Source organism: Pleuronectes platessa, chromosome 9 (genome assembly GCF_947347685.1).
Source record: "Pleuronectes platessa chromosome 9, fPlePla1.1, whole genome shotgun sequence".
Taxonomy (NCBI): Eukaryota; Metazoa; Chordata; class Actinopteri; order Pleuronectiformes; family Pleuronectidae; genus Pleuronectes; species Pleuronectes platessa.
In genome coordinates, this window is record NC_070634.1 from 20,038,477 (window position 1) to 20,065,460 (window position 26,984).

The 26,984-nt window shown below is 42.5% G+C and overlaps 1 protein-coding gene and 1 non-coding gene across 4 annotated transcripts in view; one reads left to right on the top strand and one right to left on the bottom strand.

Moving 5' to 3' along the window:
• Nucleotides 1-4,498: 4,498 nt before the first annotated feature.
• On the top strand, nucleotides 4,499-4,633 carry LOC128448777 (U11 spliceosomal RNA). The gene has a single exon (XR_008339805.1). It is a non-coding gene; the product is annotated as a U11 spliceosomal RNA (small nuclear RNA).
• Nucleotides 4,634-24,237: 19,604 nt separating this feature from the next.
• kdm4b (lysine (K)-specific demethylase 4B) overlaps nucleotides 24,238-26,984 on the bottom strand; it is a 40,498-nt gene continuing 37,751 nt past the window's right edge. For all 3 annotated transcript variants that reach the window (XM_053430768.1, XM_053430769.1, XM_053430767.1), the window contains one exon: nucleotides 24,238-26,325. In XM_053430768.1, the coding sequence (XP_053286743.1) occupies nucleotides 25,795-26,325 (531 nt within the window). In that variant the 3' untranslated portion in view covers nucleotides 24,238-25,794. The remainder of the gene's footprint in view (nucleotides 26,326-26,984) is intronic.

The following is a 26,984-nucleotide window of genomic DNA, read 5'->3' on the forward strand; positions in this document are numbered from 1 at the left end:
CCTCCAACGGCCCGCCTTCTGCACCGGCGACGGACACCGCCCCGCGGTCCAAGAGAAAGAAAGCACCCCGCACCACTGACGCCACCTGCCCAAAAATATAAATAATCCAAAACCAATGATCTGACTTTTAAATGTACAAATTGTAAACACACAGGACACGAAGCCTAAACATAAATTAGATCCTCTCGAAAACCAATAAACAAACTCCAACAAAAAGAATCCCCTTCAGGATATTTTACAGAAAAATAGAAATATGTCAAAACTCCAATAGTCCAAATCCAAAAAAGGATGAGAGTAATGTTCGCACACGTCAGTCCTTCAGTCAGTCAGTCAGCGATCTCAACCGGCAGCGACACCGCGGTCGCTGACCTGCCAGGGCTTACTCAGTTCCTCACAGGTCCGGTTTCTGTAGGTTCGAGGGTTTCCCCTGCCTCTCTTTTACTTCCTCAGCTTCCTTTTCTCGCTGTTTTGCCGTCTTCCTCCGCTCTCGCTTCGCCTCGCACTTCCGCTTTCTCCTCCGCTCTGCGACTCATCCTCCACCAATAAATAGGCTTGACAGCGCTTCCCACGTCATCATCCGGCGACATCTATTAAACAACACCCCGGTGGGGGGGGGGGGGGGAAGGAGAGTCTCTCGCTCTGTTACAGTGTGATTCATCGGCATCATGTCTTATCTTTGTGTTTGTCACATGGATATAAAGACAAAATATTTTATGCTATTGTGAAAAATAAACGTCCATCGGTCGTCGAGAGATCCTCTTTAATGTTTTGTACTTTCTTATTATTTATATGTTCCGGAGCTTTGTGTGTTAATAACTTTATCAGAAAGGTCAATTTATTCAGCTTTTATCTTTCTACTGCTTCTCTATAGAGAAAAAAGACTATTTCAAACAGTCATAGACTGGAAATCAAGATGGACGACATGACAGGTGCCAAAAGTGAAGCCAAAGAGTACCAATCGCCCCCTGGAGGCTGGTTGCAGTACAGATCATAAATCCTGCCTTTTTGTGTTGTTTTGTTCATTCATTGATTCAGGTCACAACCACAACAAAAGGATTTTTAATTTTAAGAGTGTGAGAGAGTTTCTTCTGAGAAGCCAGCGGAGATGAAAGTGTGTGTGGTGAGTTGGTATCGTGTGTTGTGTGTCGTACACACACACACAGTCACCTCACATGAAATTGCTGTCGACCTGCGGCAGCCAGTCGACCTGTGACACAGGCACAGTGTGAGAGTGACGGCAGCTGGCAGCTCCTGTGCAGGCAGGTCACCTCCAGTTCAGCAGTGACAGAGAACATTACCTGATGATGTGACGCTGAGTTTGAACCAAGCTTGAATAAAAACTCGAAATTGCTCGGCTGTGATTTTTTCTGTGAATAAAGAATACTTCATAGCTTTTTAAATTTAGAAAAGTATTTGCCTCATCTTACTCTGGTGAGTTTCATTTGGAAAGTTACCGTCAACACCTCTCCTCTCAGGAACATAGAAATTCTGTCTTTGTAGTAATGTGGAGAGGAGATAAAGGCCCGTCCACCAATCTGAAGATTCTTTCAATCCCCTGCTCCTCCAGACAGCCTGCCCAAGTGTCCTTGGGCAAGATGATTGCCCCTGAAGGCTGAGCCAGCAGTGTGTGACGGGTGTTGAATGTGGCTGTATATTTGTGGCTGAATGTGACTTGAAGTGGTCAATGAGACTAAAGAAACGCTCGGTAAATGCAGTCCATGTACCATTTACACTCAAAATTTCATTTGGCAAATTGCGATGTTGATGGTAAGTAATGAATGTCACGTCTCCATGTAGAATAATCTGGTTAAATTCCACGGAATATTGGAATATTGACCTCAAAATAAGAAAATCCAGTGCAGTGACGTTTTCAAGAGGAACCTGAAACATTAGAGCTCCAGCATTTACACAACGATCTTTATCTTTGACGAACCATCTGCTGAATGGTTCATTCTTAATAATAATGGATACAGTGCGTCTCCATCTTCAGGAAGAAGGGATCACCGGGGCTTAAGGCACAAAAAACCATTTCAATTCAAACCACCAGGACTTTGCTGTGGATGATCTCATTAGTGTCTCGACAACTTGTGGGACAAATTGTCCAGATAAGTCGATCTCCGATGCCGAGGAGAGGCACCGTGAAGCATAACTAGATGTTTTAAAAGGCTCCCGTCTCATCCGGGTGAGTGCCTCGACAAATGGGGAGGAGAGGAGCGACGAGGGAAAGAGATGGAGGTGAAGACAGAGGTGGCGGAGGAGGGGGAATCAGCCAGGCGGAATGGAAACCCTGTCGAAGGTTAATGAGCAGAAAGATAATGTTTTTGCTCCAAATACGACCCTGTCACTATCTGGAGCCCCGGCAGGAGGGATTAAGGGTGTCAAGATAGGGAAGTTTATGAATGTGTGGGTGTGCTGATGGGTGTGTGTGCATGACTGAGTGTGAGTGTGTGTGTCTGCTAGGTATTATTCGTTTTGTGGGGACCTAAACATGTTTACACCGTTTACTGCAGCTGAAAAAAAATTGTAACAAATACCCCTAAAATATGTTTGGATATAAAAAGCAGTATTTTTTAATAATACTCTGAACTCCGGACACTTTCCTGAAGTGAGAACTTGAATCTCTGAGTCAGTTGCTGAGGAGTTTTCCCTGCCAGACCTCCAGTAAAATGTTGGGAGAATGTCTAATAAACCCAAAGTATGATTATAACAGAAATGTTTGAACATTTTGCAGCAAGTGGTTCGGTGTGTTGATGATGTATCTAATACAAAAATGTGAAAAACTAAAAGAATACGAATATCTCATTATGAAAAGTAGGAGAGGGAGTATACACAGAGAATATGTTGATAATATGAAACACGATGAGCTTTAAGAGCTTTTGGGGAAACATCACCATATATTATAATGTAACACTGATGTCGATGTTGTGAACAAAAACAGGTTATTTATGTGTTGGAGTTTCTACGTCATGTCCTGCCTCCTGCTGCTCGACCCAGACGCCACCCCTGCCTGGGAGCCTGTTGTTGTGAGCCCGTCTGACCCCCGACGGTGTCCTGCTGCGTTCTTCACATGTGAAAGACAAACTCTGTCAAATGTCCTGACACTTTTCTGGAGTTCATGTGTGAAACCGGCGTTTTATCAGGATTTTATACAGGTTCCTGTTCTTATAAGATAACTTTCAGGTTTCAGGTTTCCTGGAAAAGCTAAATAAATTGAATCAAATAAATGACATGAATTGTGTAGTTTCACCAGAGGATTGCACTGAACTGTCAGCACTGTTTTAGGTTTTACTGGGTCCCCTGCACATCCAGTTAGTCGCAGTAAATTCTACCAACAGGCGTGTGCACTCTCAGATTACCAGACAGCAGTAATACCCCGTGCCGGCCATATTTTCTTTTCACTGCACCTGCCATAGCAAACACAGTTCCTAAGACACCGTGTTCCTAAGCATTTATTCTGCTGTTTTCCTTTGTCTTGTGCATTTTTTTTTCTTGTTTCGGGGGATTCGTTAGTGTTGTTCAGTCAGAAATGGAGGTTTTTGCAGCTGCGACACTCGCCTGTTTATTCATGCAGATGCAATGGTGTTTTAAAATACAGCTGGGAAGAGAGAAAAAGTGAATACAAATGTGAAGACTGAGGAAAAAACTCAGATAATGATTGTTGTGCTTTGTTTGTGTTTTGGCTTTGGGGCTGCCTCTTACTACTTTATATAGATACATCGGAATTTAACATTTGGTATAGCGGCTCTAAAAGGTTATTTTGTCCTTTCGTTGTACAAGTTTATATTCTCACTACCACCCAGGAATGAATAAAGTCGACATTTCAACTGTACTTTCGATGTGCAAAAATTTGTTGTTGAAATTGTCAGACTTAAGACTCCTTACTTCTTAATGCTAGATACGTATTGTCAAACTGTCTGGAATCTACAGGTTATTTTCATCTGTATTTGTGCATGTCCACTAAAAGCTTACAAATACGGATGAAAGAGACTAAATGGAGCAGTACCACCAGAAATCCAGGGGGGGCAGTGTAGCCAATAGGGATTAAAAGGATTATCTTCTCGTATTTTACACATCTTTTCGGAAAAAGATTCTTAAATTTAGAGGTTATAAAGCATAGAACCTCAATTCAGATAAATACTATGTGTTGATCATACCCTTTAAGTATCACGCAATTCTCAGAGATGTTTGCAGTCGGTCAGAAGTTGTTTTTCTGGTTCCTGTTGATTTACCCACATGACCTGAACACAGCAGTAATTCCTAAACCCCGCCCCTTTTACCCATCATGCTCGTTGGTGGCCCAAGCCGCACAGACAGTTGTTCGCAATTTTGTTAACAATAAGACCTACCATGTATTTGGGATAATAATTGTAGACTTACATTCAAACTATAAGAAGCTCCACAGAACACGTGTGAATGTAAAAGACACAGCAGATGATGAACCTCTGACTGAAGAGCATGTTGCCCACAGAGAGACCATGTGGTGTTCACCTGACTCATTAAAAAGGGCTTCTGCTTTGTTTTGCACAGGGGAAGGGGCAAGTGTCTCTTCTCCTGCGGAATCTACATCAAGAGATTTCGGAAGCACAATTTTTACAACACGGGGCGGCTAGTGATCGATCATCCTGGCGCCCCAAACTTAAATGTTCAAAATTAAAAAAGAATAAAAAAATATAACAAGATATTTTTTGTAAGAGGAAGAAATTTCAACAGTGTAAGAACTTTGTGAGTTGCTAAAAAAACTTCAAATACCTATATGATGTTACTTTCCATTACTGTCCTGAGAAATACTTTATCACAGCCTCCTCCATCAGCGCCAAGTTTTTTGCTGTCGGAAACTCTCAACTCTGCACTGCCCTCTAGTGGACGCATTGCTTTGCGTTATATCATTTGAAACGAATATTTCCTCTCTTGAATGAATGAGCCTTTCATCCCCTCTCTCTTCTCTTGTTTTAAAGCCTGGCCACAAAAGTCTTCGGCAAAAATCTATAAGGGAAATGGATTATTAAAGGAGTAGTAATTGCTTCTCGGTCCTTATATGAGAGCGAGTTTCAGTTTGTAATTAATTCAACTTCCGCTCTGGGAAGCTCCCTCATCATTTTCCACTTCAGTTTCATCCTGACAGAATCTCGTGACAGAACATCTGTCAGATTTTAAGATGTACAGTGAACAGCTCCATGTGTTTTACCTTCTCTCGCATGATTCTGTGTGGCACCTCATTGATGGATTAAACGTTCAAAAAAAGGACAAATTGAGATGGGCCTTCCAAACGTTTTCTTTGTATTTCTAAGACTGAAAAATGTGTTGTGTGCGAATGTTGGTCAGGTTTGTCTGAAATGTGAAGTTTAGTTCGAGTTATTTTTGCCGACCATTTTGAGCCGTCCACAGAGCAACAAACTTCTAACTTCATAAAACGCTGATCCTCCAGAGACACGGAGAGAAAGAGAGGAAGACGGAGAGGAAGAGGAAGAAGACAGAGAGTCAGCAGAGGAGGAATAACACAAAGATATGGTCAGATGATTTCAGGGGAAGTTGGGGGAAGTGTGTGTGCATGTGCGTGTGTGTGTGTGTGTGTGTGTGCGTGCGTGCGTGTGTTTGTGTGGACATATGGAAACACAACATAAAATGAGAGAAAATTGGACAATGAAACCCACACACAAACTAGAAGCGGACAATTTCAGAGGATTGTACAGACGTCTAATCGATATGATTTCCCTCATTCTCTACAGCAACACACACACACACACCGTGGGAGTGACAGCAGGGTAAACGTTATAATGCTGTATCAATGGAAACATCTCAGATGGCTACAGCATGCTAATACTGAAAAGTAAATCCTTTCTCTCTCTCTCTCTCTCTCTCTCGCTCTCTCTCTCTTTCACTCACTTGATCACCCCCCCCCACACACACACACACACACGCACACACACACACCGATGCAAATGAACCCACACAAACTCTATCTCTCAAATTTATTGACGGAATGAAAATAAAAGCTGCTAAAAGAACAAATTAGAGGGTTGGAGAGGGAACACTTCCCCTGCGGGCGAGGGGACTTCAATAACAATGGAGAGCCGTGTTTGACGAAAACAGAAAATAAATAAATAATCATAATCATAATTCAAAAAACTATACAATGAAAATTGTTTGGTGGATTTGCTGCTCGCCTCTCCGCAAGAATCAATTTGTTATATTCAGGGACGTACGTATATATGAGAAGCAATCTATTTCACATTCTGAAAGAATTACTCTTTTCCAATTTTTCTTGTTGACATTTGAGCCGTAGGGGCGGGGGCACTGTGTGTGTGTGTACGTGTGTGTGTGTGTGTGGATGTGTGTGTGTGTTTGTAAATAGCTGGAGTCCCTTTTTGTAATCCTTTCTCATTTCTATTTTCATCATCAAAGATACACCACTACACTCTCTTGAACACAAACACGCAAGCACACACACACAGACACACACACACACACACACGACTCTCTCTCTCTCTCTTGTCCACTGCAGTCCAGTACGCCACTGAGTAATTCAGTGAATGAACAAAACCAAATGACAAAATGAACATCACATAAAAACCGGTTTCTAGTTTCAACTCTAACACATTAGAGTTGAAATATATAATACATATTATCTGTGTGCACCTCAGACACAACAGATAAGATCAGTGCAGAAAGGAAATCACATGAAAACATATGTTTACATGTCACTTACACCCTCGTACAAGTGGAAGTGACCGGTCATAAGATGAATTTGATATAGATTCTTCATTAACCTCCTAACGAGAGTGAATGGCCTCCTCATCTTCTTCCATTGTTCATTCCGACATGATGTTCATGTTCCCAGTTTTCTGGAAAAGGGAAATCATTTCTGTCTCAACTCATCATTCACGACCTCAAGCCCGTCCCCATGGAGGCTGCATCCGCGGTTACTAAGAGACACTAGTGTTTGTCCCCTCAGTTGAAGAAGAATGTGTTGATTTCATCTCTGCAGTTTTATTCTTAATCCTCGACGACTAAACTCTGATTGGTTCAGTTTTTCGGGGAAATCATGAATCACAGAGCACAGATCAAAGCCGGAATCAAAGGTCTGGCCACTGGTGCACTCGAGGAGGAAATTATTTACATTTAATAAATGATGAAAATCAATCAATCATCAAACTTTATTTATACATCACCATTCAGGCAGGTTAATGCAGTTCAATTCCATTTTCCTTTTTTGAAGCTAATGTACTTCCATGATTCTTGCTGCTCTGGGTTTCTTCTATCATGATTGAATGTACTTATTTTAAGTTGCTTTGGATAAAAGCACAAGTTAAATGATATGTAATGTAATTATATGATTATATGATAACACAGATAAGAGAGATACGAATAATAAATGAATGGAAAATAAAGAAATTAATGTAAAATAATAAAATCAATCTAAACTAAATTAAGAAACTGAAACAAAAGAAGACATGATTAGATAAAAAATGGTAAAATAGAGATTATAGTAAAGATAATATATATATATAATTAGAATAAGGAGCAGTAGTTTATAATAAAAGATGTTAAATAAATCAAAGTAGAAAATCTTAGTCAAAAGCTAGACTGAATTTAAGTTTGCCGTTGAAAAATATGAAAACTTCCGGCTGACCTCAGATCCTCTGTTCTAGCGGTTCGAGGTCTAGAAGCTAAAAGCTGGTTCACCGAAGTTTGAGTCCGGCACTTTGGAAAAAAAACAAAATTTAAAATCTAAAGATTTAATATGTAACAGTTTGTCAGTAAAATGTGTAAAACAATTTCCAACCATCTCCGAATCCCCAGTTTTATTCAAGGTCATGTGTCATTTTTTTCCGCCATTTAATTGCATCACATCAGCTTCACCAGTGGCTTTGTCCGTCTCATTTGTAGTGTAAAACACACAGTTAGCCACTTAGCTGTTTTTCCTTCCACTGTCTGTATTGGTCACTGACAATGGATCACTGTGATTCATTGATATTTGCTGGGTAACATGAATAAGACTTTAATTCATAACTCCTAGAGGCCCAAATTTACATATTGTACATTTAAATGATTTATTTGAACACATAAAACTTTACTATTCATTCAGCTCACATGTCAACATCCTCTGTAACGATTTCCTCAGAGACAGTGTGTCCTCTCTCCATATTTCACCGGCTGGACATGCAGTCGTTTAACGCTCATGACTTTCTCTGACGTCCTCTCCCTCACACCTCTCAGACTCTTCTCCTCCTCCGCCGCCGCCTGTTTCTTTCTCTGCCTGCACTCTCTCTCTCTCCCTCGCTCACCCTCTGCTTGGCTGCACCGCCAACTGGGGTCAATTAATCATCAAATACTATTTGCATATTTACAGTGTGGCCGAGCTAAGCTGATTACCGCGAGTGCAATAGCCGCTGATTCAACAGGGCTTATGCTGCGACATAATGTGATGAGGATTTGGGGGGGAAACGGCTTTAGGGAGATCTGATTGGATCTCGTCCCTGAAAGCCAAAACAACAGAAGGCCGCAACATCAGCGACCTTCACAGACCTCGCTGTGGTCCTCACGAACGCAGGAGTCGATTCCCTGTGAAAGGATTTGATGTGGTGGTCGTCACAGGTCCGATGGGTGCTGCTCAAATTATATCCAGTTGAATCTGGTCTGGATCCCAGTCATTCACTTTGGTTTTCGGGTCTGTGTGTCCGTTTAACTGCTCTCAGACGTGCATTGAACCGTCCATATGTCCTCTAAGGTTCTCCAGTGGCTGCATGTGAGAACACAAACGTCCCAGTCCGCTGCTTCGAACTTTTCCCACCAGCCCCCAGAGTAAAGTGAGGAACGTCAGTAAAATTCAAAGCAATATTTCAGGAATAAACGTAGAAGAGATTTTGTTGTTAAGGTCAATGTGCTGTAAACATGATTTCCACAGCTCTGCCTCGACGTCGCCCCTCAAGTGAAGGTTAACGACATTGTCCTGTTGTTGTGAACATGCCGGAAATTTCGAGCTGCTTGCTTGATACATGAAAGGCAAATTTTTTTAACCAAGCTGGTCGATTACATACGAGCATAATCCTGGTCAACAGTAACATCACTATGTAACTAGAATGCCCTATTTCTACCTTTTCCCTCAACACTGTCTATATATTCTCTCTCACTTTGGAGACACTGGTCACTTGCAGACTTTATGCTAATGTGGAAACTGTATATTGGGAAATCTCATAGGTGCTCAATGAACTGCGTGTTGTGGCGGACCAGCATCAGTAGTAATGTGATTCCAGTCCACGGTCGTTATATACAGGAAAATTAAAAACCAGGGCCGCAGAACCAGATGTAGCTTTTCTCTCTCTCTCTCTCTCTCTCTCTCTCTCTCACCCTTTTCACCCCTTGTCTCTACTCACCTCTCCACACCTCCAATCACTCCCTCCTCTCCCCTGTTTCCCTGCTTCATAAAACAGGGCGGGGAGATGGGGGGGAGATTGGGTATTACGCTGGGATTAGGTCTCAGTCGGTTTTAATTCCAACCTCCTGAAATGAGATCCTCAGGCTGCTCACAGACCGGAGACACACACACACACACACACACATACACATACACACACACACACACACACACATCTGTATGTGTAATAGATTAATAAAGTGTGAAGAGAAAGTCGTAATAAGAGAAATCACTAAGTCACTACATTTCACTTGACTGTGTCTCTTGGACAGTTGGACTTACAGTGAAATGTTGTCCTGAACAAAGTCAAACCAATTTACACAATAATATAACTAAAACTAGAGTATCTTCTACTAGTACTAAATGTTAAAATATATCCAACATTTTTGGACATGTGACTTAGAGTTGATAAATCCCCTTAACTGGTGAACGTGAACAGCTTCTACTGGGAAGCCTTGTTTTAAACACAGAGACGCATTTTCTGATCCAACTGTTTCTCCTCTTTATTCACTGTGTGTATGTGGAGGTTAGTGAGAGAGAGAGCGAGTGGGTGGGGACACTTCAGAACTGTTATCATGTGTCAACATATGGAGTTTTACTGCCCCCTAGTGGCAACATATGTACGAGAGAAGTGACCAGTCATGAAATGGACATGTGGGAGTTTGTGTGTCAGAAGGTTGGAGCAGGATGGAGACAGAGGAGCTGCGGTTTAAAAAAGAAAAGATTTCACTGTGACCCTCAATCACTCGACGAATTCAAGACCGTGTTTCCAGTTCGTTCAGTTTGAGTCACGGGTCGAGGCTGACCTGTGGTTCAGGGATTGTGTTCATTTAACTGAGTACTGAAAGAAAACAAGCAGCAAGACAGAACAGATGCATTCTGGGTAGATGTGGGTGCAGGGACACTGATGGGAAACAAATGTGTGTGATTTCCGCTAAAAATGTGCATGGTTCACATTTTGGGACCCAGATTTGCTCACAACTCCACTGATGTCGTTCTTTTTATTTTGGCCCAAGAGCAGGGGAAAGATGAGAAGTATCTGAGACAGCAGGCGGCAAAACAAATAAAGCACGAGGCAAGGAGAGAGGAGAGAAGAAGAAAGAAAGGTGACGCTCACAGAAGCTGAGCCAGAAAAGGGCTAAATTTAGAGGAGGTGGAGGAAGAGAGGGGCAGAGGCAGAGAGGAGGGCGAGCCCAAAATATAAAACTGAGAAAAAGAGGAGAATGAAAAACTAGAAATGCATCCGAATAAAACCAGTGCAACAACTAACTGTGTTTAGAAAGAGATGAGCAGAGAGTGAGGGTGTCAGTAAGTAGCACACACACACAAACACACACACACACACACACACACAGACACACACACACACACACACACAGACACACACACACACAGACACACACACACACACACACACACGTCACACGTTGGGTTATTCGTTCAGAAATCATTCGTGTTTTTTTACCCTGATGCTAATTGAATGAAAAGCAGACGCAGAGATTCTGGGTTTTACAAGTTTAGAAGAAGGTGAGTAAAAAGTTAGAGCAAAGAAATGAAGAGCTGATCTTTTCTTTATGCAAATCCGGAGTCAGCCACAGCCACAGATACAGCAGCAGATACGTTCTGAGCCTGAAATGAACACGCTAACCTGATGCATTTTTATAGAGGTACATAAATACTGCAGCGTGAGTTATTAAGAATCCGGGTTGCTGGGGAATTTCCTGGCGTCCTGCTGTGGTTTAACATTAATTTGTGCTGACTTCAAGAGAGAAATGTAATGATCCTCAATGAATTCCACACGTAATTACCATTTACTCTGCAGAAGGAATCGTAAATGAGGCCGTCTGAAGGTGTTTCCCCCCCCAAGATTTCATTTTTGTGTGCTCAGGTGAGTTTTATTTATTCTGAAAACTAAATCAGTCTAAAAATAAAACTGTTGCAGGGGCTCATTTGTTTAAATTCTCCTCTCGGACAAGTCCAATGTTTTTGCCAAGTGTCAGAGGTCAAACCGTGCAGCAGGTTGGAGGCGCAGCGCTGGCGGTTGTGTCCGTTTGGTTTTGGATGAGACTCCTCTCTCCGCCGAGGCTTCCAGCCATCACTCCTCGTCAAGCTGTGTGTCGCCTGTGTGCCGCCGCTCTCCAGTGGAGACAGCTGGGGTGGGACTGGCAGCGACTGGTGGCCCTGATTGGGTGCAGAGGTTGCCAGGTTGAGTTGTGATGTACGGACCGGCGAGCAAAGCCCACAGACAACCTCCACTTTCTGGGCCAAAGAGCGGCTACCGTTCTGGAGCGTCCACGTTGGCAGGAGAAGGACGCCAGGCTGTCGATGAGTCTCAATAATGAATAAATAATCGCTAAATATATAAATAAATATTACTGCAGCACCAGTCACCTCCGGTTGTCCTTCAGAGGCCTCTTCTCTATTTCTGTTAAACCTCTGAAGTCTACAATTACACTGGCATGTTTAAATCACGTTGTTGTCTGGTCATTGGAATGTGAACATTTATAATTTGACGTGTCTCCACTTCTTCCGATTATCCAGAAATGAAGCCAAGATATCCTGGATTCGAAAGCTGCCATCATGTGCCGAGGAATAATTTGGAGTCTAAGGGAATAGAGCCTGATACAATCAGATTTCACCCTTGTTTTAATTACCTCAAGTAAGAAGGAACATGTGACATTTGTGAAAATCTCATTTGAAAATCCACTAACATGGAGGAGGCAGGGTTCATGACCTGTTCTGTAGCCATCCACCAGGGGGCGATCACTGCACTTTGGCTTCACTTAACACACTTAACAAATCCTGCAGCTTATGGCCGCCCCTGTTTTTAAAGCTTGACTCAGTTGAATATTCAGGAAGAAAACAGCAGTAGAAACTAAGCTGCTTTGTTCTTCCACACTAACGGATTTAGGAGGTTTGAGGATGGATTTTCCACGAAAGCTGCAAATTCCTTTTTTCGCCAGGATGTGAAATTAACATTTTCATTAGAGCAGAGAGGGCGAGAGCTGTCCTGGCTTTTCATTCTTCATGTGCTGAGTAGCACAACAGTGACAGTCGGGATGTTTTATCGCCTTGAAAATAATTTTACTTTAAAAACTATAAGAGAAATGAAGCATTTAATCCAACACAGCAAACATTTTGATTCATTTAGGTTTTCAGTTAAGGTCACAGCTACTTCCTCTTTCACAGCTGTGAGGTATGAACCACATTAATCCCCATGAATGAATCTATGCATTTTAGTTCTACTTTCACCAACATGGATCCAAGGAAAGATTTTACTTCATAGAAGTTCAGCTGTTGCAGGTTTTAAAAGCTCAAGTGCCAGCAGGTCTGTTTGTTTTGAAAGCTCGGTCAGTGTTCTGGTTCGGATAATTGGGATCATTAGTCGCGACTTGACGTCCAGCGGTGAATGCAAAACGTTGAAAACACTTCCTGTCGGTAAGAGGAACTTGTCATCAGTCCAAGAAAAGAAATCCCTGTGCAAAGTGCAGTTCTTCCCTTTCCCACTAGTTCGTACAAACCTAGTGTGCATGAACGATCATGTGATATGTGCTTTTTAATGTATTAGTACGGATGGAGATTATTTCCAATACTGAGCTAAAAGTTTAAAACGTAGACTCATTAGTGTGGATGTATCCTCGATGATGTCGCCCCCTATGGGACGATCTCCTCACTGCAACACAGCTCTGTTCTTAGTCTGACTGTTAATTTGTCACCAGCACAAAGTTTCAATCTTACAGTGGATCAGCTCTTTGCCTCAACACCTCCAGAGGGTTTGAGGACGGTGGTTAGGACTCTCAGGCTTGACAGCACAAAACCGGGGGGAAGTGGGTGAGAATATTTCAGGCCATGAGGAAGAGGAGGAGGAGGAGGAGGAGGAGTATCAGTACGCTTCCTGCCTCAGGGTGACAAGTAACAATTACAGCTTTGACTCATTAAAACTGATTCCTTGGCATGAGTGAAAAAGAACAAGTTAAAACAATGTGTCTGAAAATCTAAGTTGTCGGATTTCTGAGAGTTTCTCATTTCAGAAAAGAAACTTGAAAGAACAGTTTAGTAGCAGATTATTGGTAAATATCCAAGTCTAGCTTGACATAATCCTAGTGATGTTTTCACTGGTGTGTTTCATCTAAATTCGTCAAATTGTTGTTTTCTTTACCCGAGAATAGGCCCTTTATATTGAAATACTTTATATTTACAATTGGATTGGTCCTCTCTACAGAGGACGCCATTTTTTTTTTACAGTAGCCCAGACTGGACAAACTAAACACCTTTTGAGTTTTTATGACGACTGAAGGCTTCCACAGGTTCTCTTTCATGTTTGGAAGGGGAGGGGGAGGTGGGGGGTATTCAGCTGCAACACGCAACTTCACCACTAGAGGTCACTAAATTCTACACACTTGACCTTTAACAGGTGGCACATAGATAAAGATACTATAGATCAAACCCATGGGGTCGATCTGACGAGAACAACACGTTCAACACGTTGAATCAGATTTGATTCACTTATCTAGATGCAGAAAAACATAATCATCACTAGGTTCTACACCTCAAGGTGCACCTCAGCTCATTTGTTAAACTAAAGCCTGAAACATGCTTCTGCGTTTTTCACGGGCCCGTAAGCGCAAGAGCCCTTCCGGGTCCCTTACGTGCTTATGTATCCCTTCTAACGTGCTGACGGGCGTCGCCCCACTTTTCTAAAATTTACGGCAAAGCTCCGCAAGCTCACTCAGCCCGCAAGGCTGTGATTGGTCTGCTCTACATCCCTTCTGGAGCTGCATTTCCGGTTTCATGCCCCATAATACAGGCAGAAACAACGGAAGATTTTAAAAAGAAGAATGTACAACCGGGAAGAACTCCTGTCGGAAGAGGTCCGAAAATATGAGCACCTTTACAACCCGTCGATGTCCGAGTACTTAATGGCCGTACAGACCACCTACGCCTCCGTCTCCTCTCCAGTCGCTTTTCCTGATGACTAATTATAAGAAGTTGCTCTTCAATGTCCAGCAACTCCATCTCAATCAATTGTTATTCGGTTGGAATCGTGAATACACTCTCTGCCATGGTTCACCGTGTGTTTGTAATGGAGAACACGACTGGTAGAAGGTAAATAAACAGTCAACAACGATTGCCACACCCACAAAGAAGGCGTCTCTCAGGTCGTCTTCGACAAAAAGCATTACTCCGCCTAGTGTTCTGGCACGGAATTGCTTTGTAAGACGCGCAACGGTTGGGGAAGCATGAATGACAACGAGTCTTGCGCCACAGCGGCGTGAAAAGACGCAGACGCAGTCGCAGAAGCATGTTTCAGGCTTTAATGTAAACTTATTGTTTACAAGAAAATACCCGAGCTCTCACTCGGGTATTTTCTTGTAAACTTGTTTCAAGTTTCTTACCTAGCTGCAGTGATGCAGAGGTTTACCTCAGGAAACCCACCGGCGACACAGAGGAGCCTGATGTTGAATAAGTTGATGTAGTGACCTTTAAGTCTGAGTCTTAAACCCATCACCTTACTGTTTGTGACAGCCGGTGCAGGAGGAGCCCTGCTGTGCTGCACATGGTATTCTGAGCTAAAGAGTTGTATCTTAATCTCTTCGGACTTTAGATTTTGCTATTACAGACTTTTCCTACAGACGGACGATATCACATTTTGTTCCGTGAGCAGCGCTGCGCTCCACGACAAGCAGTGTCCTGCTCTACAGCTGGGAGGGACGACCAGCCAATTACATCTTCTTCCCCCTTAAGTCCATTAATCACCTCATTACAAAGGCCTTCTTCCCTTAAAGGAGAGTTCTGTCCTGCTATCCCACTTTATCACATTAAAGCTTAATTAAGAATTATGTCCTAACATCTTGGCTTTAATTATGTGAATGCCCGGCTCCATTTATGTGTGGTTTCATGCAGCAGCAGCCACAGCGAGGCCTTTACAGGCTGCGGCCTTTAATTGAAGTAATGAACTCGGTTTAATGATGAAGGAACGAAGGGCAGAGCTTCCAGGCAGCTGTGGCTCATTTGATAGAGGTGACTATAAACATTTAAAAGTTTAAGGGGGTCGTGAAGTATGCAGGACGTCACCTCACAAGGCCAGCGCTGAATATAGACTCCACACGCAAGAGTTTAATTCACGGGAATCAGCTGCTGCGATACTATCATCACAGCACCAGAGGATCTTCATCGCTGCTCCCTCTTCTTCATGTCTGTTTTGAGGAGCGGTGATAAGAAGCGTAATTCCCAGGGAGGCGGAATAACGCTGCTGCGTCTTTGTCCTCGATGGTTTGGACTCCTGCTGGATTTAATTTCCCGAGCATCGAGTATCACTCTCAGGTCGGGTTGACACCGGCAGAAAGAGCAGCGTCATTAAGCAGACACATGTTTTCAGATATATCTCTTATACAGTGTTAATACAACGTGGGTCCAGTGAGGATAATTCACTTGGGTGTGGGTGCTCTGTGTACAAAGGAAGGTAAACAGCAAACAGCTAGACATAGGGTTAAAATTGACAAAACTGCAAAACATGAAATTAAGACCAAAACAACTTTAAATCTATAATTCTCTCGAGTCAGAGCGTTGTTGTGACAGATATGTGGTGTGCGTCTTTGGACACTGGCTCTGAGACGAAGCCTTGGATAACTGACCTCAATATATCTCCACTGTATATAAAGCAGGACAGTACAAAGCAGCCACGAGTCTTTTTGTTTGCAGATTTTTGTTGAAATGAACTCAAGAGGTTTCTGTCTCTATGATTTGAGCCACGTTATTTTCTCATTATCCACGAGAACGACGCAGTGCCACCGTTTTTCTCCAAGTGAGGAAATAGAATATTGAAATGCGCCATAAGATCCAGTCATTAATTAATTAAGTCATGTTAGCATACTAATGAAAAATGAATGGAATTGTCAAAGTTGACGTGTTGACATTTAGGGCGAATTGATCGACTGACAACTGAATGGACTATCGAACATCATTCAATGTTCACTCCTCTGACATTTTTCTTCTTCTTCAGTCTCTCTCACATTTGAACGGTCGTCAATTACTGTTGACGAATGATCATTGATAATAGATTTACTTTAAAAAATGCTTTACACGTCTGTGGTTACCAGAAGGTTGAGATCAGAACTAGTAGAGATGATTGACTTGTGGATGTTTGCAGCAGAGAAGTGTTAAGTCACTTTCAACTAACACCAAAAAATAAAGCTCCTCGCTGTAGGGGGCGGAGACTGGAGTGTTAGATGTGATAATGATACAGGGGATGATGATCTAAGGGTGGGGGGGGGAGTGTTTCCTCCCAGGGTGCACTTCTGTTATATGTTAAAGGAGGGATAGCCGATCAAGACAGGGGGAAAGCTGATGTCTCCATTTTCAGTTTCCGCACCAGTGGCTCATCATCGGTTGCATCATGTCTGCAGATGTGTTTGCACAGACTGTCGTTCACAGGAGCTTTGAAAACAGCTGGAGTCGAGACTGTAAATGGATTTCAGGTGGATGGAGCTGATGTTTTCTTTGTTGAGTATCAGGATCTGCCATTTGAATGAGATGTTACCTACTTTTGAAAAAGAAAATGTTAGAACTTCTTATGTGACACAGAGCCTATAATATTTCAGAGAAACTAAATCATTAACTGAGGGCTGTGCAACAGGTTGTTGTTAAGCATTGTATTAAGACTTGTGCCTAATATAAAGTGTGTGAAATTATCTTTATGGAGGACGGTGGTCTTTCAGTTCTACAGAAGGATTTGACATTCAAGTTTTGCTTTCATCCGTGAGTGAGAGGAGAAAAACACCAACCTGCATCCTGGAAAAATGGAAAACACTGGTTATACATTATGGATTTCTTGTGCGTAAGAGTATTTTAATATTTTTATCTTAAATAAATAACCTTAGTCTTTGGATAAAGCCTCTAACAGCTGCAGAGGTTCAGGTAGAAGCTGCTCGAGCCTCAAGCAGCTGTAGCTTGAACAGAGATGAGATGTTCATCTGCTAAGTTCACTTCTTTCTTTCTTCCGTCCCAAATTGGAGGCTGATTCAGAATAACTACCGTTAAGTGTTAGCTTTAAATATAATTAGACAGTTAACACCTAAAGATATATAGTGACTCGGAATCAGCCTCCAAGTCTCTCCGACGATATCAAAGACACGACCTTGACTGTTTTATCTTCCTTTGAGAGGAGTGTGGAGATGTGTTGCTGTTGCTTTGACGTAATTCCTTATTATAATATTATTTTTGTTCCACAGCCAAATCAACACCTGCTGAAATCTTTATTTAATAAACATACTCATTACCAATTAAATAACTCAGGCACGGTGGTGAGGTCTGATCATTAATGTTCACTGCTTCTCAGAAAAGATGCCAACTGTGTGTGTGCATATGTGTGTGTGCGTGTGTGTGTGTGTGTGTTTTCCCACGTTTCTTTGTCTCCACATTAACGAGTGTACTGTACATCTGTGTTTCTGAATATTAATGCGCGCAGACTTGTGTGTAAAAGTATTTTCTGTACATACGTGTGTTTGTGTGAATATGCACTGGTTGTGTGTTTGTGTATGTTTGACAGTGGCAGTGGCAGCCGAGAGAGATTTCCTTCCTATAATTAAAAAGCTGAGATGGAGGAGGAGAGGGAGGAAGAGAGGGAAGAGGAGAGGGAGCACTTTAAATGGCGTTAATTATCCTCCTCTTCTCCTTCACCACACCTGCGCTGTCATTGGAGGGGATTCATTTGAATAAAACTAAATTAAATCAGAATCACTGAGAAAGTGTGTGTGTGTGTGTGTGTGTGTGTGTGTCTGTGTGTCTGTGTGTCTGTGTTGTTGAGTCTCCTAGGGTCAAAATTAACAACCATGGAATTAATACAAGAGAATATATTTGTTCCCATTGAGAAGACTGTGACAAGTGTTCATTGATTATTTGTCAATATCTTTCAGCCAGAGTGAAAATCTCTCCGTCCTCCATGTGACATCACTCATTGGCTTGTGAGCTGCAGTGATGAAGCCTCGAGACATTTTGAGTAAAGGGCCACTCACAAGTTTCCCATTTGGCTTTCGGTCTTTTATGATCTCTGGGATTCTTTTAACATTTCATTTTTGGAACGAGAACTAGAGTTTCCTCCTGAGTACAAATCTTGAGGTACATTTATTTAAGCATTAACTTTTCATATTTCAGTAAAGGGAGACACCTGAAACAGCTGAAAAATAACTATAAAGGAAATTATAAAGGTATGAAACACAGATTAAAACACACACGTTAAAATGTAGGAATAACATGTGACACATAAATAAATTACATTGTGAAATTGTGATGTCGGACTCTGTAAATAATCAACTTCACTTCGATCCTCGAGGATTTTCAGATTTCTGGATAACAAACATTATCAGGTAGCTGAGTGACTTCCTGCTCAGAGGCTTTATAGACAAATGTAGAAACAAATACACACACACACACACACACACACACACACACTTCAGACACACTTAGCTAACCAAAAATTACCCAAATGTGCATTTGGAAAATCAACCAGTTTGCCGGCAGCTGCAGAGCAGATGCAGGGAAATGATGCTGTGACTCGCCTGCAAAGTAAAAGTGATGAGCGTCATCGTTCTGAAAACTTTGCAGTTAAGAGTTTCTAAAATAATAAATAACAGCGGCGGGGCCTGGCTCTGCTTCACCGAACATCTCTCTCTCTCTCTCTCTCTCTTCACATGTAAAAACGTATGGCAAAGGAGTGAAATGAAAGTGTCACAGTGTCGATGCCCCTGGTGTGGCAACAGGCGGAGGTTTTAACAGTCTCCTAATGGGCCCTTTAATATGTTTTCTCCTGCTAGTGATCAAAACTCCTTTTCACTAACCCCAATAACGATCCTCATCGGGGAGAGAAAGAGAACATTTTCACAAAGGATGAGAGAGAGAGAGAGAGAGAGAGAAAGAGAGAGAGAGAAAGAGAGAGAGAGAGAAACACAGGTGACGGCACATCGGTCGGGCTAAAAGGCTAATTGTGTCTGAAATGAGATTTTAAGCGGCTGAATTAGCGGAGGGTGCAGCGAGTGGCAGCTGAGGAATGGGAGGAAAATGTAGGGGAAATAAGCGCCGGTCACATATAGATAAGCGAGCCGGTTCCTCACAGAGCCGGCCTGTGTTTGTGCAGCTCTTTAAGCCGGGCACGACGCCGCCCGGTGATTAATTGGGCTGACTTAGAGCAGCAAACCCTGCCATTACTCAGCATATTCATCTTTCATTCCAGCCGTTTAGACACTCGCTTTAGAGTCACGGAAATGAACGGGTTTGGAATTCATGTATCAGCAAAAAACGAGGTGGCTGCAGGGAATACAAATATTCCAGAAAACAATCATGTAAAGGTTCAAATAACACCGGGGAAAAAAACGGTTTCACAGGAAGTAGAAGAGAAGCAGACGTGATGGAGCTGCTCTCCAACGGATGAGTTTCCAGGTCACTTGTGAGGAGGAGGAGTAATGTGAGTGTTTCGATGAAGGAGCGAGGAGGGAAACGGGCCCCGAGATGTGGAGAACAGTGTTTATTGCACGAGTACAGGGAGTAAATGTGATGTAGCGTCTCCAGCTGTGCACTCAGCTCCGTCAGCGCGTGTGGTCCGCATGCAAATACGAGGTGACGGATGTATCTGGACCGGTCTAAAAGGGAAATAGTCACAGAAAGAGAGAGAAAGGGAGAGAGACAGAGACAGAAAAAAGAGAAGAAGAAGAGGAGGAGGCTGTGGTCGCTGGAAGACTAATGGGCCGATTAAGAGCTTCAAGGGGGCGGCCATTTATTTGTCGTGTGTGACTGGATGAAGATTCACTTCGTTAATAAGGCCCGGCACTTACCAACGCTGTTTTGTTTTTTCTCCCTCTCTCTCTCCAGTGAGTGTCTCTCTGTAAAATCAGTCACTTGTGTCTGAAGCAGAGGAAACAAATGGAGACTTGTGAGAAAAAGACGTGCATCATCTCCAACCTTTCATAATAAAAGAAATTCAAAAAATGTCTTGTTCCCCGAAGTGAGAACTCAGAACCTCCCGAGGTCAGTTTACATTGCACTTCCTGTTGTAACCATAGGGTGTGTCCGAAATCACCCACTGACCCACAATTCCCTTCTTCACTATATAGTGACTTCTATACAGAGGATTATTAAAATGAGCTCATCGGGCAGATTATTACAAACCCCCCTGCGCATTTACTCTTCACCGGTAATAACTTGTTTGTCGCAGGATTTTTATATCAACAACAACAACAACAACAACATTTGGACACTACTACAAAATGGAGCATATTACACTATGTGGACTAATCCATAAACTAGACAAAGACTGACAACATCGCAGCTCCCCAAAACTGAAGCCTCTTGTTGCCCCCTAGTGGCTGGACGCACTCAAAATACAGTCAAATACAGACAAACACCTGACTTGTGATTGGTCAAGCACATGTATTCCCACCCCCCCCCCCCCCCCCCCCCCCCGCATCCAGTCTATCTTTGCCTCATTTTGTACAGTGGGAGGAAGTGGAGGCACGTCGTCCATGTTTAAATATCATCTGTGGTTGCAGCCTAATCATCCGTCAGACTGGATGAATGGTTATACTTACCAGGACGTCTTAATGGACAATGTTTCCATGGTTACGCCACTTGTGTCTGTGGGAGTTCATAGAGATCAGACACCTCCGACTGCCCGTCCCCTTCAAACGGGGGACACTGTTGACAGCTTGAGCTCCACTAAGTCATTATGATAACACTCCCTCCGTGATGTGATTTACTAGGCAGACATGTAATAAAGGCTTAAGGCCATAATGGAGCCTGTCATATCAACCAGCTTGTCAACCTAATTGCCACTTCCATCTGCAATTAGATCCCACTGCATTCACTGATTCCCCATTTCCATGTGAGCCGCTCGGCTGTGTGAGAGCCATCCAGCAGGTTGGAGGTTTGAATGTGGTCCTGAAGGACATCTGGGTGGAGACGGTCTCTCACTGGCTTTCTCCACCTTTTGACCTTGTGGCTTCTGTCTCCTCGAGGACGCACACTTTCCAGCTTCTTGGTTACTCGTCTCTGAAGCGTTGAAAGTTCCCGATCTCCTTCTCCTCTACTTTCACTACAGTCGGGTCAGCGTAAACTTTTGTCCTTTGGAGTCCTCTCCCTCGTGTTTCTCCTCAGTCTTACCCCCGGCCAGGTTCAACTGAATAAAGAAATCAAACTCTGGAGTTGTTAAAGTAATTGCCAAGCTGGCACATCCCCAGTTCCTCTGCAAAGACACAGCAGGCACTTCAGAATGTTAATGGCCGCCTTGATCCAGCGAGGGCAATGCAGCCTTGGCATATGCACAGCTCGTAGTGTCGAGAGTGTGTGTCTGTATGTGCGTGCGTGCGTGTGTGTGCGTGCGTGTGGGTGAGCTCATGCCCACATTAACAATTTGTCCATAAGACACAGATTTCTTGTTCTTTCTGTGACCTTCTCCCGCTCCACTTCTATCCTCCTCTCATTGGGATTCCAGATTTAAAAGGTCTTAACACCCGAGGAGTCAAAGTGAATCCCGTTAGTGCATCAGGACACAGAGGAAGGAAACGCTCAGTGATCACATCATGTCGAGCCGTTGTGTACTTTTGTGTCAATGTCAAACATATCACGTAACTTTCGGATGGTTGATGACAGAAAATGCTTCAACAACAACAGATTTTTGGTGTAGTTCGAAGTATAAAGTATATATTTATATATATATATATATATACAGACCATTCACATTCGTATAAAAAAAATTTGTTCAGGGCATCAGTGCATCCTGTACAATTAAAGACACAAGCTAAGGTTTAAATCGAAAAATAAAGATTCTTGTGACCATGTGATTGCCGTGTAGCAATTTGTGAATCATCAACCTTCATCCGTTGGTGATCTTTGGAAAGCAGCGCTCACATTTAGATCTGAAACGCCTAAGAACCAAAGCAGCCACCAGGTCTGGTTGAATTTCAGGTAAATCAGTAGATCATCAATGTGAAAAACACAAGCTGAGGATGTGTTGATATGTAAATGAAGACAGAACAGTGTTTCTGAAGATGGAGCAGGTGGTGCTCCTATTTAAATACACTCCTTCTGCTGCAGTGACCTCTGCCCACCTGTGTTTTGTTGTGGTACAGAATGTAGAAAGCAGCGAAAATATCTATTACATTCTGCACTATGTAATAATACAGGTCTTTGTGCACTTTCCTCTTCCTGGTGTGGACAAATAACATGGACTTACAAAGCACCTTTCAATGTAAACAAGGCCTCTTTACAGAATAAGGAAATTAAAACAAATAAATAAATTAAACAAAGGACAGAAAATAATAACGATGGATCTATTGGACGAATGCTTTTGTGAACAGACGAGTTTCAGTTTTTGTAATAGTCCAGAGATGTGGCATTGTGGATGTCTGCAGGGAGAGCTCCAGAGTCGTTCATCTCATCTGGATTCCTGGGAAACCGAGTGAAGTAATTTAATGAATTCTACTTCTGAAAATATAATGAAATTGTGGAATTAATTTCGGGGGGGGTGGGAATTTCCGCTGGTCTGGCTGCCGGTTCCTGCTAATTACGCTCTAAAAATAACTTGCAGGATGAACCCAGCAAGCCAGTGCAAAGACATACCTCCCCGCTGCGTGCTTAATGTGCGACGCCAGAGTTCTGCCAACGAGACGCCGCAGAGAGGAATAAACAGAACCGCTGCTGTTTGCACTGCCAATTATTGAATATACACTAAACTCTCTTTGTCTGAGGAGGCGGCGACAGAGGATCTTGTATTAAACATGCGATTACATGCCACAGACCTGGGGTCACCCTGGTGGCCTTAATTAAATTTCACCATTAGTAAGTGAATAAATAGAAGAAAATCTAAAAATTCCCCCGAGGCCTTGTACGGAAAGCTTTTCAACGCTGTAAATGTCACGCTGACACTGGTGAGATTCTCTTTTGAGATGCAAAATATGGGGTTTCCCACAGGCACAGTGATGGCTCTGACAAACCATTAGGTTGGGTTATTACTTTAGTTTTAAAATGGTAATTCATAAAGACGGCTTTGTTTAGACTGCAGGGTCTGAATCTATGTTCCTGACACGCAGACTGAGACTCAAGTCAAACTTCAGTCGCTCAAAACAGAAACTGGAGACTTCACCTGATACGATATTCTCAAAGATGCCAGAAAAGTTTCAGGTGTTTTGTTGTTTGGACCAGTGAATCAGTTTATAAAAATAATTTACATTTCATTACAAACTTCTACACGACTGATTCCTCTCGGCTGGATTTTAGGATTTCATTTGTGCTAGTTAACTTGAAATCTCCACTGTCAGGGCTTGTCAACATATTAAACCTCTACTTCAACAGGTTCCTTGACGTCAGGGCCTTGTTGATATAAACTTCCTTTCATTTACAACCAGTAGATTAGACTGTTGGGTTTTTGTTCTGATTTAACAAAATAGAAATAACATGCTATATCATACACTGACAGTTCTCATTTTAATATCTTCTGCTTGTATTAAGGCTTTGACGATAAGATTAGACAAGAAATGTACCGTTTTATGGTATGATATGATTTATGGGATTGTTAAAATCAATCACAATAATCCTGATTGATTTATTAATTTCACTGGATTAACCAAACCAGAGATGTCTGAGTCTTTTTGCGATTACTGAGAATTTGAGTTTCCACAAAACTAGAAGGGTCTTGATTGGTATCTGGATATAGACTTACATTATCAGTGATTATTTTAATGTATCTCTGTAATGTATAATCATCAGATGTTAGCGACTCAAACGACTTCTTCAATCCCTGTGCTGATGAACATACAAAACACAGAAGAGCTGGCAACTAGCAACCCACTTTAATCCCTATGAAATAAGATTTCTTGATGGATGTCATTCGGATACAGGAACCCGTCTGCGTTCCAACATTTCAGTTGATGTGACAGGGAAGAAAAGGAAAAGAAAGTTGCAGTATATTCAAGACATTTACAAATTTGATTCACAATACACGAGGCCTGCGGTATGTACAAGGTGACAGTGTTGGGAAGTGGAGTCCGTCAGTAGTTTTAATATCTCTGTAGCACCTCTGCAGCACAAATCGGCCCCATCCGGAAAAAAAGCAAAGAGCCTGCAGTCGTCAGTACAAACTGAGAAATATGCCTGAAAAATTCTGTCAAAAATAAACATATTTTTGGTTCGGCCAAGTTTGTGAAGTTCAGAAGATGAAGATAGAAGGAAGACAGTTATAGAAAAACGACAACATTAACAATATAGATTAATACATAGAATTTAAACCAAGAATGGTACAAAATATCTCCAGATTGGAGGGTTCCTACGTAAGTTCCTCTTTCCAAATATCATACCTTCAAGCTCATAGAGATAATGTGACAGATACAAAAAGAAATCACTCAGTGTCGCAGAGAAACTGTCGCCAGAAGCAAATATGACGGAGCAACAGATATTCATGTGCCGTGTTCTTCCTCGACTGTGTGACTTGTTACAACTTAATTTATTTTCCACATGTAGGAACCCTGAGACGGTTTCTGGTGAGAAGCCGTGGAGCCGTTTGAAAGACGTCAAATACATGAAGATCTCGTCTGTTTCCTACGGTGACACAGCTTCACACAAATTTAATGCATCCTGCAGACAAATCTACCCGTGTTTGCATTAAGCATGTTTTTTCTATTACAAATAATTCTTTCAATATTTGACTAAGACATTTAAATACTGAGTTCACCCCTACAATACCTTTTTTCACACCCTTTCCCCCCTGCAATCCAGAAATAAAACCTCACAGTAAATATCCTTTTGTTCCACCGTGTTGGACGTCACAGGAGGCCTGGATTGACAGATAGATAATTTGCTGCTGGTTACTTGAGTTAAAGTAGAAAAAGAAAGAGATCAGGATAATTATCTTCCTGTCGAAAAAGAAGACGGTAGTGTGCCGTTACTAGATTAATGCAATGAGGTATGGAGTTGATACCACCCAGAGACAAATTCATATTAAGATGGAGGAGAAAAAGCACAGCAGCTGACCAAAAAATCTAAAAGAACATAAAGACCTTTGCAAAAAATAAACCGACAAAATAATAATAATAACATTGTTAAAAATAAAAAGCTGTTACCTCTTTAGCGGCTGCTGCTTCAGACCAAGCTAAAGCACCACTGCAAATACATTAACTCAAAAATGGAAAAGCAACATGCATTAAGAGTGCTCATGTGTCCGTGTCTCTTCCTGCTCCTGCCCAGAGCTCAGAGCTGCTCCAGGAAATGTCTTTTTGTCCATTAATACAGCACTTAGCACAATCCAGCTCCATTAGCTTACTTCCTATTGGCTCAGCCTCCGTTGACCAAGTTATAATTTTGTGGAGTTCTATTAATTAATTAATTTATATATATTTTTAATACAGGGGTCCGGACCCGTCATCCTGAGGGAAATGTGAGTTGAGCAGAGTCTCCATGTAGGAAACGTAGCTGCTGCTCGGCGTGTAGCTGTCGGACATGTGCTGGGGCGGCGGGGGAGGGGACGGGGCGGACAGGAGGGGGTCAGAGTTTAATGTCGACCGGAAAGGGGTCGACTGAGGAGTCAGCGTTGGGTCCGAGGCCAGGGATGACTCCCTTAGAGCTTCCCTGAAGAGGACGCTCGTGTCCATTGGGGTCTCTGCGTCCACATGAATACTGCTGGTTGGGACGGGGGACTCCAGTTGGTACATGCCGAGCGGGGACAGAGGTTGTGAGGTCTGCGGCGTACTAATACTCTCGCGTGTTGCTGCTGGTGCGTCTACCAGGGCTGCCAGTAGGGGGCAGGAGGGCGGAGTGATTATATTGGTGGGGGTCTCAGTCGGTTGGGCTGGGCCAGGCGGCAGACAGCGGCGTTTGGCTGCTTGGGCTTCATCTGCTGAGGGGGCCTCCTCCTGGGGAGCATTAATCGCCTGTAGACAGACAAGTACATACTTAGAGAGGACACATCACATCCGGTTTAGTGCTCTGCAATAACAGTCCTCCGTGTCAGAGTGTCTGAATTGTGAGCATGTACATTTATCCACTTTATCGAGCAGCTAAAACCTCCACAATGGAAATGGCAGGTAAACTGTTCCACATTCCCACAGGGCAATAAGATGCTTTCTCAAATGTGACGCTGGACGATCACGATCAGATGAGCGTCAACACTTAATATCAAAGAAGAGGTTTCAGTAGCTAAAACCAAGCGTTTGAGACAGAGGCTGAAAAGAGGAGCAACTGTTTCTAGCAATAATTCCAACTAAAATTATGAATTATAAATATGTGTCCTTTTCCTGTGCATTGGAGAATATGCATATTACTCTTTTTGAATGAGGGAGAATCACCTACTGTATAATCATGTTCTTACCAGTTAAAGTTTAAACAAGCTGCATCACTTGGGCTCTTTTCTTATTCACTCGGTTTGAATAATATACAGCAATGAATATATTGATGTTGAACTGCTTGAGTTACTGTGCATGTGTTACTGAAAGATCAGAGCTCATGATCAGTCCTGTCCGATCAGTTTTAAAAGTGAACCCAGCCTTCATCTCTATTAATATTCAAGGACTCTGGCTATTCTGTGGGCTGC